The 16,581-nt window shown below is 44.1% G+C and overlaps 2 protein-coding genes across 10 annotated transcripts in view; one reads left to right on the forward strand and one right to left on the reverse strand.

Annotated features, from left to right (window-relative positions):
* impact (impact RWD domain protein) overlaps positions 1-12,651 on the reverse strand; it is a 78,556-nt gene extending 65,905 nt beyond the window's left edge. For 2 of the 6 annotated variants that reach the window (XM_054730041.2, XM_054730045.2), the window contains exons 1-5: positions 12,468-12,649; positions 10,235-10,354; positions 10,080-10,132; positions 9,914-9,976; positions 9,670-9,755 (exon numbers count right to left, since the gene is read on the reverse strand). In XM_054730041.2, coding sequence (XP_054586016.1) covers positions 9,670-9,755; positions 9,914-9,976; positions 10,080-10,132; positions 10,235-10,354; positions 12,468-12,515 — 370 coding nt within the window. In that variant the 5' untranslated portion in view covers positions 12,516-12,649. Of the gene's footprint in view, positions 1-9,669; positions 9,756-9,913; positions 9,977-10,079; positions 10,133-10,234; positions 10,355-12,467 lie in introns of all 6 variants that reach the window. The other 4 variants (XM_054730042.2, XM_070554051.1, XM_054730043.2 and 1 more) reach the window with 2 other exon arrangements.
* Positions 12,652-12,828: 177 nt separating this feature from the next.
* Positions 12,829-16,581, forward strand: part of osbpl1a (oxysterol binding protein-like 1A) — a 53,861-nt gene continuing 50,108 nt past the window's right edge. For all 4 annotated transcript variants that reach the window (XM_054730037.2, XM_054730039.2, XM_070554037.1 and 1 more), the window contains exon 1: positions 12,829-13,175. The gene's annotated coding sequence lies outside the window, so the exon portion shown is untranslated. The remainder of the gene's footprint in view (positions 13,176-16,581) is intronic.

Below are 16,581 nucleotides of genomic sequence, written 5' to 3' on the forward strand. Positions count from 1 at the left end.
TTTCTCTGAATCCAACAAACCAAAAAAAAGACCCAATTTCTTTAATGAAATGCAACAAAAACAATCATTATCACATCAAAAGCTCTCGCTGTTCCTTCGGAGTTCGGACCAATCTGCCGGTCGTGCTTTTGAAAATCATGTCACGTAAAAGCAGATATTAGGTCTGAAAGGTGGATATATTTGGAGGTGCGTGCGGGCTGACTGATGTGCCTGGCAGGTAATAGGAGTAACTGTCAAGCTGTTTGGGGGACACAGAGCAGGAGGTCATCTCATCAGGAAACTGGAGTGGCACAAGCACATACACTGTTTTGATCCAGTTGTGATATAATGACCGTTATTTTGTTGTCTTTTGTCAGCTGCGTATGCAATACGTTTACGGCCGTGACTCAGGAGGTAGAGTGGGTTGTACACAAATCAGAGGGTTGCCAGGTGTGTCCTTGGGCAAGACGTTTTTATTGTTGTCAATCAGGAGACCAGTATTAACAAAGACTGATGCAATTGGTTGGTCCAAACTAATTATGGACGCTATCTTTGCACGCTGACACTGAAGAATTTGGTTGGTTTGGACAAATAGCGGAAGATACGTCAGCACACAATGAGCTCGGGTAACAAGATCTGCTCAAGGTAGTAGTTGTAACGACTTTTACCAAGAAATATTTCATTTTTTTAATAGTAAATGGCCTTTGTTTGTATTGTGCCTTCTAGGGTTCTACAGCCCTCCAAGGAACTTCACAATGACAATCAGTTCTATTTCGTACCTCTCCGCAATTTAAGCCATCGCCTATTGGATTAATCCCATCCCCTTAACCAATCATTGAAGAGCTTTTATGTACGCCCGCCTCCTAAGCGGGTCCTGGCCCCTAAAAAGGGCACCGCGAGCATAGCTCGTTTCCTTTTCATCTTCAAACAACTAAATCGTTTGAATGAGCTTAAACTAACCTATTCTTCAAGCACATGTCTGACAATCCGGTCAGTTTGTGCTCCCCATGATTTACATGACAAGAGCAACCTACTGAAAAGTGTCATGTCCAGCAGAGCCGGTCATCTTCTCCACCGGACAGGTACTGTTTATTTACTTAATTGTGGAAGCAGGCCTCCACGCTCCCTGGCGGGACCGAGACCTGGACTCCCACTCTCTTCTCCTACGCCGTTTCCGACCATGAGAGCGATACGTCGTTAGCTAGTTGCTGACGCTTTCTGTTCCCACGCCTGTGCTGCATAAGGCTTATTGGCCAGCACGGCGCTGTCCAGATTCGCTGCTCTTATCCAGTTATTACTCGGCTCCCAGCAGCTCTGGCTTACTGGAACAACGTTTGGAGCCTTACTTAGCTTCGCCTTTTACTGAAGCTGGTTGTTGGTGTGTTACTCCCACCTCCAATACGGATTGTGACGCAGCTCTTCACTGAGCCCAGTAGTTTGTGCAGCTGTCTCTGCTGATAGCAGGACTGCTGAAGAGTGTGACTCGAATCTGTGCTCTGCTGCTTTGTCTATGCTTCCCAGACCCCCGGCTAGCAGACACCGGTTCAATCAGCTCGGACATGCTGAGTGAACCCCAATATTTCGGCGCTATCGAGACCGCAGTAACCTGCAGGGCTAACCACCATTCAGGTGTCTAGCTGGCCCAAATTCTATTCAGAACCAGCACAAGACCACTGTATCCATTCTTCCAGCTCAAGCTTGGCGACTCGATGCAGGAAATGTGTGTGATTATGACTGCTTGTGAATGTTATTTAAAATAAACGTTCCCTGACAACAAATTACTGTTACAGTCCACAGCTACATACAGATGGTTCGTACGATCCTTCTGCTGTCCTCTCACACATGATTTCCCTCACCAAGCACAACCATCCCTCCTGCACAGCAGGAATGCACATCTCACCACGCCACCATTTTGGTCCTTCGGGTTGCGATGCGTACCCCGTCACTCACGTGCGTGCTCTGGTCCTGACGGAGTTTTTTCCCGACGGGATGTGGTGTGAGTCTGCATGATTATGGGATTGCTTGGGTCTCTGCCTGCCGCAGCCTGGTTACCCGCCGGCTGCGGCCCCACCCCGTGGTTGAGCTACGCAGTGAGAATGCTCGTTTCACTACGCCGCCATTTTGAGCTTCGGGTCGCAGCTGCACACCCCATCGCTCATGCGCGTGCTCTGCTCCCAACAAGTTTTTTCTCTGTGGGATGTGCTGCAGCCTGCATGGTTGTGCTGTCTCGCACTCCCTGCCCACCAACATGACTCTTTGGGGGAGGTGTGTGTGTGTGGTTATCTTCATGTTGAAATCATAGGTGCAGGATTTTGAAACAGTGTTTTGATCTGATGGTTCTGTTAAGCACTCTGTCGGGGTTTCCACACGTCTCCCACACCTAAAGCACCCAATTCTGGTGACCATTCAGCTGAGGTTTACCATGGGTTAGCTACAGCTGCTAACTGCTTTAAGGCTGAGGGACGACGCGCTAACAAGGAACACACTTCCTTCGCTTAGCTGTCAAACGCTCCACACACAAATCTTATGTGTGAACGTGATATTAAACAAGAGCTCTGTGGTGAGCGATGCGGTCTGCTGATGAGGCAGTGATCATTTGCCAGAGAGGCAACCTCTCATGCTCCCACACTGACTAAGAAGGCTGCCCAGTTCCTTCCTGCATCGCCGGTTCTTGCGCTTGCGCGCTACAGCCGAGCGCGCCAATCAGCCACCCGAGCTTATGGCCCATCCATCATCTGCGGATGACATGGGCCTCCCGTCCTCCACGGACAACCCCTTGGGTCGCCCCTCCCTTCTGTGGAGGTGGCAGACTACAGTAAGGGCCCTAGGATGTCTCGTGGGTGTGCGTCAGAGCTAACGGCCTTACCATCCTGAAAAAGCCAGATCTCGTCTGATATTGGAAGCAATCCAATGTAGTCCTTGGTCAGTACCTGGATGGGAGACCGCTTGGGAATACCAGGTGCTGTAACCCAGCCTCTGCACACGGGGCTCCTCTCTCATCATGCCCAGGCATGGCCATGTGCTTGTGACATGAGCGCATGGATACACAATATCTACTTGGTCAGACTCCAGTATCGGTTTTGCCCTTCTCCATTTGAAGGGACTGTGGAGACCAAACTGACATCAGATCAGTCTCGCTCTCAGTTCAGAACTGCTGGAACTACTGGAAAGGAAGCTACTTTCTACTCTTGCTTCTTCCTGGTTCTGGGAAAGTCGGTAGGAATCAAGCCTATTCTCGATCTTTCTGCTTCGAGGCAGTAAGGCACTTCTGCCAGTTGACCATGCGACAGGTTCTGAGTTATGTGCATCCAGGCGATCAGTTCACCTGCATCAACCTGAGAGATGCCGATTTTCCCATTTTGGTGATCCCAAAACACAGGAGATTCCTGCATTTTTCCTTCATCGGAGCTCAGTTTCAGTGCAACATACTTCCTTTCGGGTACTCCCTTGCACCGTGTGCCTCAAGGTGGCGCTCCAACTAATATGCACCAAGGGCATGAAAATCCTCTTTCTAGATGATCTGCTTCTGACCTGCTCCAAGTCCGATGAAGACTCGCAGACATTGGCAGAACTTCAGGTTCGGGTTTTCCTTAAACGGGGAGGAGAGTTTGATGACTCCTTCTCAGGTGATTCTTGGGAGTAGACATGAACTCCGGGATCATGAAACAGCACTTGTCACAGTCCAGGATCATGGAATTAACTGCGATGCTCAGGCACATGCGCACACGTCACTCTGTGATAGCACTGACAGTATTTAAACTGATGAGCATGATGAGACGCATTCAACATTGGCTCAGACGTCTCAAGGTTCGCCGGATCCACCACAAGCGTTACAACTTGTCCGTTCCTTCCTCGGTGAGGAGGGATCTGTAACATCAGGTAGTCCCCAGACCCTGAGAAGAGGAGTCCCGCCTGGCTGCGTGGCCTCTCATATCTCAATATTTACAGATTCATTCGGTCAGGATGGGTTGTTGTTTATGTTGTTTATTTATTTAGCAGACGCTTTTACCCAAAGCGACTTACAATTTTTTTTTTTACCTATTGGGCGTGTTGTGATCTGTGGGGGAAACCGGAGTACCCGGAGGAAACCCACGCATGCATGGGGAGAACACGCAACTCCACGCAGAAAGGCCGCAGTCGAGTTTCGAACCTGCGACCTTCGTGTTGCGATGCAACAGTGCTAACCACTGCTCCACCATGCAGCCCATGGGTGGGGACTACATGTTTGTCCCATTCAGTGGGCAACAGCTGGCCTCCATGAATTCGTGCATGCCTAAAAGTTAGAAGTCCTGATGAAGTCCTGATGATCCACAAAGTGATTCTCCACTTTGCATCTCTGCTCCAATCCACAACGTGTCACGCTGCGAGCGCAGGAGGATTAGACCCAAAATGCAGAACACCACAACTCGAGGCGGGAGAGGTCGTTTCAATCAAAAATCTTTTTATTAGAATGAGAACTGAAAATACAAAGACTATAGGACACGAGGTCAAAAATCTAAAGTTCTGTAGACAAAAACAAAAGCTCTCACATGAGCCAGGATCTATAGTAACTAGCGGGGGACAAAAGCAATGCTGACAAAAGACAATGGACCGACAAACACAAGACAGGGTTTTTAAACACAGGGGAACCGGAGACAGGTGCGAGGAGTGAGATCTGGAGGGAAGACAGGTGCCATCAATAACCTAAATGGGGGAAAGAACTAAGCAGGAGGGAAGATAAACATTAACCTATAAAACACTGAATAACTAAACCTAAAGACTAAGGGCAAATATAAACAACTAAAAACTAGAGGAGGACTAATACAAAATCAAATAGGAACTACCAGGGAGTGACTAGGGGGAAACATGAGGGAAGCCTAGAGAGAGCTGGGGATCATAATGAGACACAAGGGGAGAACCTGGAGTGAGAACAGGAGGGGGCTGGGGACCAGAGGGACACAGAACACAACACAATGTTGTCGTTCACTCGGACAATCGAGTCGAGAATGTGAACCGCTAAGGCGGGGTTCACTCTGCCATACTTCTGTGGGTAGCCAAAACCCTTCCGTGCTGGGCGCAGACACAACTTCTGTCTATGAAAACGGTTTGCAGCCTGGGCATTTTGAATGTTGAAGCATACATCATGTCCAGATGTGGCCCACATCATCTGGAGTGGCGTCATCACCACCCCGATCTCGTGTCTCATTTTGGGAGCTTTGGGAATGCGGTTGTGAATCTGCTTGCGTCTTGCGAGAACACACTCTGCAGACTGTGGTTCTCTTTGAGCTCACAAGATTGGCTCTCATTTGGTATGAACACTTTAGCCTACGAATCATGGCTCAGGCTCCTACTTTACATTGTTCCCCGGTTCCGCTAATTCCCAGCCTCTTGGTATGAATTGGGCAGGTATATTGTTCTGGTAGCCACTCAACACAGCACAGCTCCTTGGTCTTTGGAACTGCAGCTGTTGGTGACGGGGCATCTGTGGCGCCTGTTTTGGAGGGAGGATGTGCTCCTGCAAGCAGGTGGAGCCATCAGACACCCACGAATCCTGAATCTACATTTGTGGGTTTGATTGCTAAACGGTTACACTCAGTGACTCTTGGTCTATCACCCGACATGATCCAGACCATTCAGAATGCTCGCACTTCATCCTCAGTGGTCTCATACTCTGCTAAATGGGCTGCGTTTCAGCGCTTGTGTGAGGAGTGAACTTGATCTCCTCTCCTGGCCATTAGCCAGCATTCTGTCTTTCGTACAGACGCTGACACACGAATGTGTGACTCTGCACTGCCATCTGGCTGTGGTTCTGCACGGGCTGTCCCAGGCTTCCTTTGAACCTTTGGACCAGGTTCCAATAAAGGTTCTGTTCCTCAAAACCGCATTGTTGCTGGACTTGACGTCATTTAAGAGAATTAGTAACCTAACTTCTCTCTCTGTCTTGCCATCTTGTCTCAGGAACTGGAATGAAGGGTGTACAGCTGTTCTCTGACCCAAACCCAGCGTTCTACCCGAAAGAGCATCACAGACTCTTTCAGGTCCTGAACCATTTCTCTGGTGGGGTTTTCCTTCCCCTCATGTGTCAGAGTGAGATGCTGCATCCCTCCTGCTATGCCCAGTGCGTGCACTCAGACTCTTAAGTCTCTCGCACAGCTCAGCTGCGCACTCCACAGTGGCTGCTTGTTCACTACAGTGATTGTTCCAAAGGGCAAGCTCTGTCATCTCAGCATCTTTCACATTGGCTGTGTGACGTCATCACAAGTGCCTATGCTTCATCTGGCTTGGACGCTCCAGACAGATTAAAAGTACATTATAATCAGGCGGTTTCTTCCTCTGTTGCATTGCGAGCTTGAATGTCTGTAGCAGACATGGCTGCTTCATGGGTTTCACCACCTGTTTTACCTCAGAGGTGTGTCCACCAGCCTCGTTACTGATGTGGTGCTAATGTACAGTTCAGCTTAATCACAGCTGTCGCTGACAGTTCTGATCAGAACCCTTGCAGTTTTGTTTTTGTCATCCTTGTGACTTAAACACCCTCGTTGACATGTCCTTACATTATGTCACACTGTGTCCTCTTGGATGTGACAGTTTCTCTCCCACCGGTTGCTAGTCAACCTTGGGGTTGATTCTCATCAGCTATGTGCTGATCATATGCTGTCATCATGTCCTCCAGCTGTTCTCTCATGTTTACGCCCGCCGGCAGCTGTAGAGGTTTATTAGGTGGGGCCTCTGAGTCAGCTCAGGTTTAGTTCTGAACCAGAGTGGCGTTGACTATATCTGGCTCCACCTTTAATCCAATAGGCAATGGCTTAAAGGGTGGAGCTATATGAAATAGAACGTTGGTTACGTTTTGTAACCCCAGATTCTGTGAGTATGGCGTAGCCCTTTAAGCATCTTGGCCCCGCTGGTTCTTTGGGGCAGCAGTAGCTCAGGTGGTAGAGCGGGTTGCCTCATGATCGGAGGGTCATGGGTTCGATTCCAGCTCCCGCCAGGGGTATCCTGCTGTTGTGTCCTTGGGCAAGACACTTCACCCAACTTGTCTGTGTTAGTGGTGGTCAGAGGGGCCGACGGCGCCAGATGGCAGCCTCGCCTCTGTCAGACCTCCCCAGGGCGGCTGTGGCTACAAGTAGCTTACCATCACTAGCAGTGTGTGAATGTGAGAGTGTGTGAAAGCGTCTTTGGGGGTCTAGAAAAGCGCTATATAAGTTCAATGCATTATTATTATTATTATTAATAAGACTTATGGAGACGAGCTATGCTCGCTGTGCCCTTTTTAGGGGCCAGGACCCGCCTAGGAGGCGGGCGTACATAAAAGCTCTTCAATGACTGGTTAAAGGGATGGGATTAATCCAATAGGGGATGGCTTAAAGGGCTACGACATACTCATACAATCTGGGGTTACAAAACGTAACCAACGTTATTCACCCATTCACACACAAATTCACACACTGGTGATGGTGAGCTATAAAGTAGCTAAAGCTGCCCTGGGGCGCACTGACAGAAGCGAGACTAGCAAACACTGGTGCCACTGGTCCCTCTGACCATCAGCATGCAAGGTGGGTTAAGTGTCTTGCCCAAGGACACAACAGCATCATTCTCTGGCGAGAGGCGGGATTGAACCTACTAACTTCCGATAACTGTACAACCCGCTCTACCTCCTGACCTACTGCTGCACATCTGAAATTTTAAACAGATATTTGGTCCAATAAAGAATCCCAGACTGCACTATTACTAAACCAAATTATCTATATACTCGACTTCATTTCCTGACATGGGAAATATAGGTTTTGGCGAATTCTTGGAAAATAGGGTAACCTTTCAATTCACTTCATTGAACAAGCAGGAAGTAAACAAAAGAACTGACATTTATGCAAAAATCCTGGGGTGTTAATTATATAAAAATGTGCCAATTAATTGTTTAGAAAGGCATTTTATTGGTAGAGTCTGATATTGACTTTCGTGCTTAACCGGGAAAAAATGGGCGGCAATGTAGTTTGTCCGAGTACTGATGCAGTAGTGTGATGTCACCAACAGGCGCAGGTAATTGAGCAGACCAAATGTCCGCTTTTTTTCAGAAACCAAACCACAGTCACCCTACTTCATCTGCCCTTCCTATATTGGTGGTCAGAGGGGGCTGATGGTCCTAAATGGACTATCTCACCTCTGTCTCACCTCTGCCAGACTGCCCCAGGGCAGCTGTGGCCTCTATATAGTTAAAAATGTAGTTTTCTAGGGGTGTAATGGTACATGCATTCGTATTTTTCAGTAGGCAACGGTCTGTTCAACACAGATGCATATCAAATTTTCACATGTCAACAGTGTTGCCCACATTAGCCATTAACTAGTAACACAAGCATCTATGTCCAAATTCAGGGGTGACCAAGGTACGGTCCAAACCAAGTTTATAAGCGTACCGTTACACCCTTATAATTTACCTATAAAAGGCCTAAATATTTGTTAAAATGCAGAAACGTAGAATTATTTGAACAGAAAAACTTACAAGAAAGTTGAGACTTATTTCATGATAGAATTATTGACTTTATGCATTTGACTTGAATGAGTAAGGGACGCACAAGGGTGTGAATGAGCGCTGCATGCACTTCTGCATTTGGGCATTCTGCTTGTTCAGACCAGATAAATGTCGACGACACAGTTTGCTCAAAATAGGATACAGCCCTAGTTAAAGAGCAAGTCACCCTCCTTCCGGAGTTTTACTCCACCCACACTACCTGTTTAATACAAATTTACCAAAATAAGGTGTCGCCTGGCAGACTGAAAGATCAATGCTGAGGCAGAAGAATGAGGAGAGAGGCAAGCAGCTCTAAGCCGTATAGTTTCGTATTAGATTGTGAGTGGCCAAGCCAGCTGGAGGCGTGGCCAAGACTCGGCTGCAGTGCAGTGCAGCCACATAATGCAGTGCCTGCAACATCATTGGATACCTCTAAGCCAACAGCAATGGCTGACTCAAATTCAATGTAGTGTATAGTTCTTCCCAAAAGAGGGTGTAGCAATGATGGTTTTAGGCAGGATTGTTTTTTTATTTAAATAAGATGCACTAAAACTGTCTAAATAATGACTATGTGTGTCTACAGCACTACTTGACACTCAATTATATAGTTTATCAGCTAAATAAGTTGATATAGAGTTTACTTGCTTTTATTAGTGATGCACCGACATGAAATTGTTGGGCCGATACCGATATTAAGATCACCGTTATGGCTGATAACCGATATTTGCCGATACCAATATACTGATTTCTAAAATCAGGAGATTTTGTATAGAATGAAAATGATTAAAGCTGAATTTACGTTATTATGTACACAGACTACACACATTCACGCTTCTGAGATGATTACAATCACATGACTAAACAAATGCACATCACCCCCCTCACCCTCTGAAACAAATAAACAAATAGAGACAAGATGGAAAAAATATCGGTTGATAATATCGGCCCATTTTTATTAATCAAACTGATACCGATATGTTAAAAAATTACTAACATCAGCCGATACCGATATTGACGCAGATATATTGTCCATCCCTGCTTTTTAATACATCTCTACTCTTCAAGTAAAAATATCTGCAGTGAAATAAGCCTTTTCAGTGAAAATGTATACGGCCACAGTGGTGTGAAGGTCTCTACGGAGAAACATTTATGTTTTGTGAACTCATGGAAGCGTGGCCTCGAGCATGAATTTCACTCCTCACCTGTTTCTGAGCTGTCGGATTTCTCCACAAGAAAGTCTCGGATTTTTTCCACCCACAGGTAGAGGATGCTCTCCCCTGCATGCTCCCTGTTGAAAATTAAATAGTTGCATGTGAGGGTGGAGACTCGGAGAGACATGCTTTACTGAGCTATTGCACTGTGGAAAGAATAATGAAAGCTTTTGTTGTGGCTAATATCTCCTCACAGTATTGCCTTGTGAAGTCAGAAATTATGAAAAGCACTCACACGTAGATGTCTTCCAGGCTGTTTGCCAATCTTGCTCTCTCTGCGCCACGCAGCCACGCTGCACTACAAAGGCCGAGAACAAACACTGGGTTTCTGAGTGGGATGCTGTTCTTTCAAATCAGAAGATCTCTCCCACATATTAAATCTGAAAGGCAAATAGACTTACTTGATCTGATAGATGGGCGGAGCTGCGCATGGATAATCAGCTGGAAGAATTATCTGATCAATGAGGAAAAATAAATTATAAAGTGCCTTACAAGTAAATGAAAGGAGGGGCACTTGAGATTGATATGAAAGATTGTTTTCTGTTTTTTTCTGTACCTGCAAGCACGCTGTCAGTTGTAGCTCATTGGATATTTTGATGCAAAATACTCTGGACGCTTCATCAATCACACACCAGTCATCTCCATAGATAGAAGACAAAGCCTCGACTTCTTCGATCTCAATGAGGAAAGAATATATCAAAGCATAAACCCCAACAATAAGAGTTATGAGGTACTGATTATATGGGTTAGTAGTATTTAGAGGCCAGATAGTAGTGGTACATGTAAAAAAAACTTCATGCAAAAAAGTTAAAATATTTATAATTTGACTGTTTACTTGTCCAAAATAAAGTAAGATGAATGAAGATGCAAAAAACACCAGTGCACCATTTCCAGGAACTAGACGTGAGTCACATCTGAGCTGAGCTTCAGGCAGCAGGTTTTGGAGATAAACAGCAGCTGCCGTTCTCTAGGTTCAAAAATCTTTTGTTGTCCGTGACTTCAAATTAGGGCCCGACCGATATATCGGCCGATATTGGGGTCATTAACAGGATCGGCTATAGGCCAAAGAGACGGCCGCTATGGCTGCTATTGCGCTATCTATCCAGCAGATGGCGCCAGCTTTATGAACTCATGTTGTGTGGCTCCACTCCTTTGAACTTTGAACACAAATTATTGTTTTGGAACTTATTTATTTATTTATTTATTCATATTTATTTTTCTTATGTGCAATTATTTCCTGTCCAGGGTGAATACGTTCACCAAGTTAACTTCCACAGAGTGTTACTTCGTTACAAAACACAAGTATTACGTTTTATTTATTGCTGCATTTTTATTATTTTAATATTCTTATAGGGATCTTCTGTCCCTAAACTTGTGTGTGTTGTTAGATTCCCCAGAGTTAGCCAAGCCAGAAAAAACGTTTTGTAAGACACAATTTTACTGAGCGGTGGAATATTCCTTCAAGTTAGAATGTATTTGTGGAAACCACAGTTTACAGGAAAAAACTTGAATGTTAGATTTATGCTGTGACTGAGTTTGTGTGTTCTGTTGTTTTTGAGACCTGCTAAATAAATCTTATTTGCATTGCTTGGAAACCCTAGTGAGTTATTGAGACAGTTCCTTGGTGCGTAACAGAGAAATAAGTTAGCATCAAAAAGGCAGAGAATGAAGGGTTTAAGCTTAAGACAATTTTTTTTTGTTTTTGTTTTTTTTTTGTGAGAGAGATTTATCTGCCATTAAATCTGCTATCGGCCTTTCTTTAAAGTTTTATATCGGTATCAATATCGGTTCCAAAAAAAGCATATCGGTCGGGCCCTACTTCAAATTGTGTTTTTCTTTTTGGGACTCTGGTAGTTTGTCCTAAAGTTGAAGCGGTAGCAGCCGGCTATTTCTCCTTCTCTGATATTATTGAGCGGAGAACCTCTCACACCAGTGGTGTTCTGTTGCTAAATACGCGAGTGCGTAATAAATGGAGGACCTTGGGAAGTGCGGGGTTTCAGTGAAACTGACAACCAGATGGTCCAATATTTCCTGTCAAAAGTGTTATTGGCAGAGGTTTTTAGACAAAGGCAAGAGAACCACTTTCTCCACAATATATTTATAGCTATACTATGTTAAAACATTGAGAGGCAAGAAAAAGATGTTTTAAGCTAACTTGTTTTCTAAATTTGCTATAGTAGCTTTAACCTCCTTTACACAAATTATGCCATTATTGCTAACAATAAGTATGTAACTGCTATTTCTCCAAACAAAGGCCGTTCATGAAACTTTCAAAACAACAGACAACTTTGAGATATAATTGTAAAATGGCCAAAAATCACTATTGCTTTTAGTGAATTTAGCTTTTAGCAGCTAAAAGCACGTCTCCCAAATGATTTAATCAATAAAAATATCTTTATTTTCTTTTTATTTTATACAAACTGGCACTTTAAAATATGTCGTTGGTATTTAAGTTTAGGGAAGAAATCTCCAGAACAGAATTACATTTAGCAGTTCTTTTATTTGAACTAGCTTAGTTTAAATTGTGCAACAAGATTCCACAAATGAAACCTACAGATTGTTTGTCAGTGCTCAGCATTATTTCTCTCCCTGTTGTGTTTTAGGTGTGGGCTGATGTGTGCCTCCAGTATTGACAAATCCGTCTGAGCCAGTGAACGCCGCCTGTTGTTGCATTAACTTACACGCTCTCTGCAGGCCATATCTAAAAACTACAGCTAACCGGAGCTGAACACAACTAATACTGATCTTTTCACTGTTTGAGGATTATAGAGTAATAAAATGTGGCTTACTTGAGCCTGCAGGTTTTCGTCATTCCCTGAGTTGACGACATTCGCCATTAAATCATGTAAATAAACGTTGGAAAATAAAAGATGAATCAGTCAATGTTTAGGAGGTATGAGTAAATTAAATACGAGGGCTGCCACCCTGGAATGAACCTCTTATTGTAAAACTACTTCCGGGTCAAAAGTAAAGCTAGGCTACGTGTTTGTTTTTTGTCTTCCGAGTGCTAATATCGATATTTGTGACCTGACAATAAACACAACATTCATACAAATAATCGACAGCCTAAATGTCGTTGTTGTAGTTATACTTGCATGCAACAAGTTGGTTTTAAATGAACAGTCTTAAGATCGTTCATGTCGCTCTTTTATTTTGAAAAGCTCAGACTAGTTCCGCTGAGAGCAGATCAGCTGATCTGTGTGTAAACAGCAGAGTAGGAGAGTCAGAAAGGTACATATTTCTCCGTGTGTGAGCCAGCTGCAGATATAACGTGGAAGTGTGTGAGTTAGTGTGTGTGAGACATAGAGAGAGGGAGCGAGAGTGATGAGTCAGTGGATTTGCGCCGCGTTGAATTCGCTGCAGTAGAGCGGCAGCAGCAGGAGGAGCAAACGGCTCCGAGGGGCTTCACACATCCCATTCAGCTCACTGAGGGCCCTGTGGACACACAGCAGGTCTGACTGGAGTCCTGGATCTCAACCCCTCTGCGCTGGAAATCTGTAAGTCGCACTTTTAGTGTTGATAAGTGAGCTACAGTCAAATATCAAGCTGTGACACCTCACAGCTGCTTCAGAAATTCACGGGTTGATGAACTTTCAAACTATTCTGAAATATGTGCACCTAAAATTAAAGCTTTAGAACTAAAAGTGTATTTAAAAGCCCTTAAGCATTACATGACTACAGCTATGTTTGAGCAACCTTTCAGATTAGGAGTCAGTTGAGTTAAAAATACTTTACATAGATTAAAACACCCCATGCAAGAGGAATGCAGCCATTAGCAGGGTCACAAGATAATGTGAAAGGTTGAAAGACAGTTCAGAGGAAACAACACATGTAAATACATTTATTTTGCATGCAATGCATAATTATTATTTGTAAAATCTTGTTGCATTATAAATATTTCAGAAATCTAGACTGCAAATTCCTTTGCTGAGCTGCATATAGACATTAAGTGGTCTTTTCTTGTTGTTTTTGCAATAGTGTATTATTCAGTATGATAAACTGCACCAGGAGTGATGCTGAAAAACTAGTTCATGCATTTATTACATCAAGACTGGATTACTGTAATTCATTACTCTCAGGAAGTCCACAGAATGTAGTTAAAAGTCTTCAGCTTGTCCAAAATGCTGCAGCTAGAGATCTGATGAGAATTAAAAAGAGAGATCATATCTCTCCTGTCTTAGCTTCCCTACATTGGCTACCTTTTAAATTCAGAATAGATTTTAAGATCCTTCTTCTCACATATAAAGCTCTTAATAATCAAGCTCCATCATACATCAGTGATCTGATTGTTCCATATGTTCCTAACCGAGCACTTCGCTCTCAGGCCTAGTCAACACCATATGTCGATGGTCCACACGTAGCCGGGTTTTTTTTAAACGAATATCCGCCCCTCCAAAAACTTGCATCCACACCACCTCGTTTAAAACAAAAACTCTGTCCACACGTACCTGGATAAATACGTTGTTAAGGACATGCCAGACCTGTAGGCGGCAGTACTTGGAGAAGCCAGGTGCCGGGCAATAGCCGTTCTTAACCTCGTCCTTCGTCTGTGGTCTTCCGCAAGGAGCAGTAATTCCGCTTGCAAAAACAAACAAGCAGAAAGCGCTTGGACAATTGATAAAGCCAGCGCAGCTCTGACGGCATCCATGATGTCGGCTAGTGTAAACACAGGTCGCACACGTGATGTCAGCATTTTTTGTCGCGGAAAGTGACGTTGCGGACCTTAAAACTCCGGTTTTGTCCGTCCACACGCAGACACCCAACGCAGATCTTCACTTTGGCCGGAGTTTTTAAAAAGATCCGTTTTCGTGTGAAAAAACTCCGTTTTCGTGTGGATGACAGGCCAAAACGTAGAAAAATATCTACGTTTTGGCAGATCCCCGGCTACGTGTGGACAGGGACTAAGACTGCAGGTTTACTGGTGGTTCCTAGAAAATCTAAAAATAGGATGGGAGGCAGATCTTTTAGTTAGCAGGCTCCTCTCTTGTGGTTATCCAGAGTTATCTCTGTAGTTGTCTTCCTATAGGCTTAGACTGCTGGAGGACATACTGACCACTTTCCACACTCGACTACTTTCTTCTACAATTTGCAAAAACATTTTTATTTGATAGGGCCTATGGTTAAAATCTGATGTTAGCCTAAATCTGGACAAGTGGGGGAGTAGAGGGAGGTGGAGTGTACAGTCGGTAAAGACGGCTTTCCCTTGCCCTGCCTCCAACATGCCTCCATCTAAAAGGCTAGGTTATCCAGAGTTATCTCTGTAGTTATGCTGCTATAGGCTTAGACTGCTGGAGGACACACTGACCACTTTTCACACTCTACTACTTTCTTCTACAATCTGCTCTTTAACTGTATTATTTCCTGCTGTTTCAGCTGTTAACTTTATTTTCTCTCTAAGTGTTTTTCTCCCCAGAAGAAGCTACAATGATGTTCTGCTGAGCTGTGGTGGCCTCATGGAGGGCGCCATCGGCTTGAACACTGTTGCTAACCATTTAATCATTCTCCCTTTCCTGATAATAACATTTTACTTTTTTGACATTGGATGTGCTACTACTAGTTTACCCGTTTAATTATAGATCCACTAGGATAAATACAATAAAGTTTATCTCTCACTAAATAAAATATTTATTAAGAAATCAGAATGTAACCATATCACGACAAGGGTCGCCTGAAGGCACTTCACATAGTAAACAGTCTAGCACAGGTCAGTTCATAAGAGCCAATCAGAAATAATGTTTCCTATATAAGGAACCCAGAAAATGGCATCAAGTCACTGACTAGTGTCAGTGACTTGATGCAATCCTCATACTAAGCAAGCATGCAACGGCAGTGGAGAGGAAAACTCCCTTTTAACAGGAAGAAACCTCCAGAGGATCCTGGCTCAGTATAAGCAGCCATCCTCCACGACTCACTGGGGATCGAGAAGACAGAGCAGACACACACACTCACACACCAACACACACATCCACACACACAACATGTATACCAAGTAATGTTTCTATGGCTACATTGTGATTTCTTGCATCAGCTTCTTCTTAGAGTTGTTTTAAGACAGGGACTGTAACCGGCCTCTCTCAGAGTTTGCAGTAGCTCACCTGTCTAGTCATAACTTACACTCGCTTCTCCAAGCTGAAGCTGTTCAAAGAGCTATCTAAAACAGATGTTAGATATTCACACACTTTTCACTGAAAACATTTCAAAATATCTGAGTCATTTAAACCAGCCTTGAAACCAGGGTGTTGTACTGTCCAGAAAGGGTCCATTGTGACCTACATATTGACCTACATAGTGACCGGTCGTCTACAGAAACAATTCCCCTATCTAGGTTGATTTTCTATTCTATCTTCTAACACCCAGAAGATTCTCCAGTGCTTGTTGACATTCCATGAAGACAAGATTGTCAAACTGGGTCTCCAAACAAAAGCTGTCCTCTTATCTCAGACTGCCGGATTCCACACTCTGAATAAGAAGTGAACTTTACAACTCATACATTAAATAATCATGTGGTTGAATGAACCAGATATTATATGAAATGTTTGAATAATCTGTGCCTAATTCAGTGAAGTTGAAATGAATATTGCTCTTACAATGATCCATTTATGTCTTATGATCAGTACTGTTTGATTTAACAAGGTAATCATTATCTACACTCATACACAATGTTCATTAGATGCAAATTAAGGCTAAGGTCATCTCACATAAAGTTTAAAGATTCTTTATCCACAGAACAGAACAGCTTGTTTCTGGAAGGTGTGCTTTTCTGAGGGATGTTTGGTAAAGCCTACAAACTAGTGATGGGAATTTCGGCTCTTTTTAGAGAGTCGGTTCTTTTGGCTCCCAAGTGGCTCCTCAGATTTTCTGTCGCGTAGAGTACATTTATAACCAAAATCATGCAAAACTATA

This window comes from Nothobranchius furzeri, chromosome 8 (genome assembly GCF_043380555.1).
Source record: "Nothobranchius furzeri strain GRZ-AD chromosome 8, NfurGRZ-RIMD1, whole genome shotgun sequence".
Lineage (NCBI taxonomy): Eukaryota > Metazoa > Chordata > Actinopteri > Cyprinodontiformes > Nothobranchiidae > Nothobranchius > Nothobranchius furzeri.